General features: G+C 34.4%; 1 protein-coding gene across 1 annotated transcript in view; it reads left to right on the top strand.

Moving 5' to 3' along the window:
- Nucleotides 1-308, top strand: part of LOC115271724 (olfactory receptor 51B4-like) — a 980-nt gene extending 672 nt beyond the window's left edge. The window contains exon 2 of the mRNA XM_029914657.1: nucleotides 1-308. This exon is cut by the window's left edge and continues 47 nt beyond it. Within this exon, the coding sequence (XP_029770517.1) occupies nucleotides 1-308 (308 nt within the window).
- Nucleotides 309-771: the final 463 nt, after the last annotated feature.

Below are 771 nucleotides of genomic sequence, written 5' to 3'. Positions count from 1 at the left end.
TAGATGCTCTGATTATCCTCTTCTCTTATATTTTAATCCTGAAGACAGTCATGGGCATTGCCTCTGGAGAAGAGCGAGCTAAAGCCCTTAACACCTGCGTCTCCCATATTAGCTGTGTTCTGGTCTTTTATATTACTGTGATTGGCCTGACTTTCATCCACAGATTTGGGAAACATGCACCACATGTGGTCCACATTACCATGAGCTATGTCTACTTTCTCTTTCCTCCATTCATGGAGGAAAGCATCAAGACCAAGCAAATTCAGAGAAGTATCATTTGCTTATTTTCTGTGCACAGAAGGGCTTGAGTTTGTATTTCAGAATCTTGAGATCTCTGGGATTTTTTCATTTACCATTATTGGAAGAAAAGTTTGATTTTACACTCAGTCTCTTTTCTCAGACTTAGATGAGATTTTCATTACTATATAAAGCTACAAGGTGACTTGAGTAGATATATGTAGATATATATTCTAATATTTCACCTGTATTAGAATATATATTTTAGACTAGAATATGTATAGGATGTTTTATTAGAATATGTATATGAATTAGAATATGTTTTAGAATAAAACAGAATATTTTATTAGAATATATATTATATATGTATAATATATATTTAAGAGAAAATGCTGGTGATTTGAGGGGGAAAGGGCTATAGGAAACAGAGGGGATGAGGCTTTCCAGATCCTGTAAGTGAAGGAAGAATAAGTGTTATTTCAGAAAATGTCAGATGAGGGATGAAACAGCCTGGATCAAAGACAGTTCATCTGA

Source organism: Suricata suricatta, chromosome 11 (assembly GCF_006229205.1).
Source record: "Suricata suricatta isolate VVHF042 chromosome 11, meerkat_22Aug2017_6uvM2_HiC, whole genome shotgun sequence".
In the NCBI taxonomy this organism is placed as follows: Eukaryota; Metazoa; Chordata; class Mammalia; order Carnivora; family Herpestidae; genus Suricata; species Suricata suricatta.
This window is presented reverse-complemented; position numbering and strand designations above follow the sequence as displayed.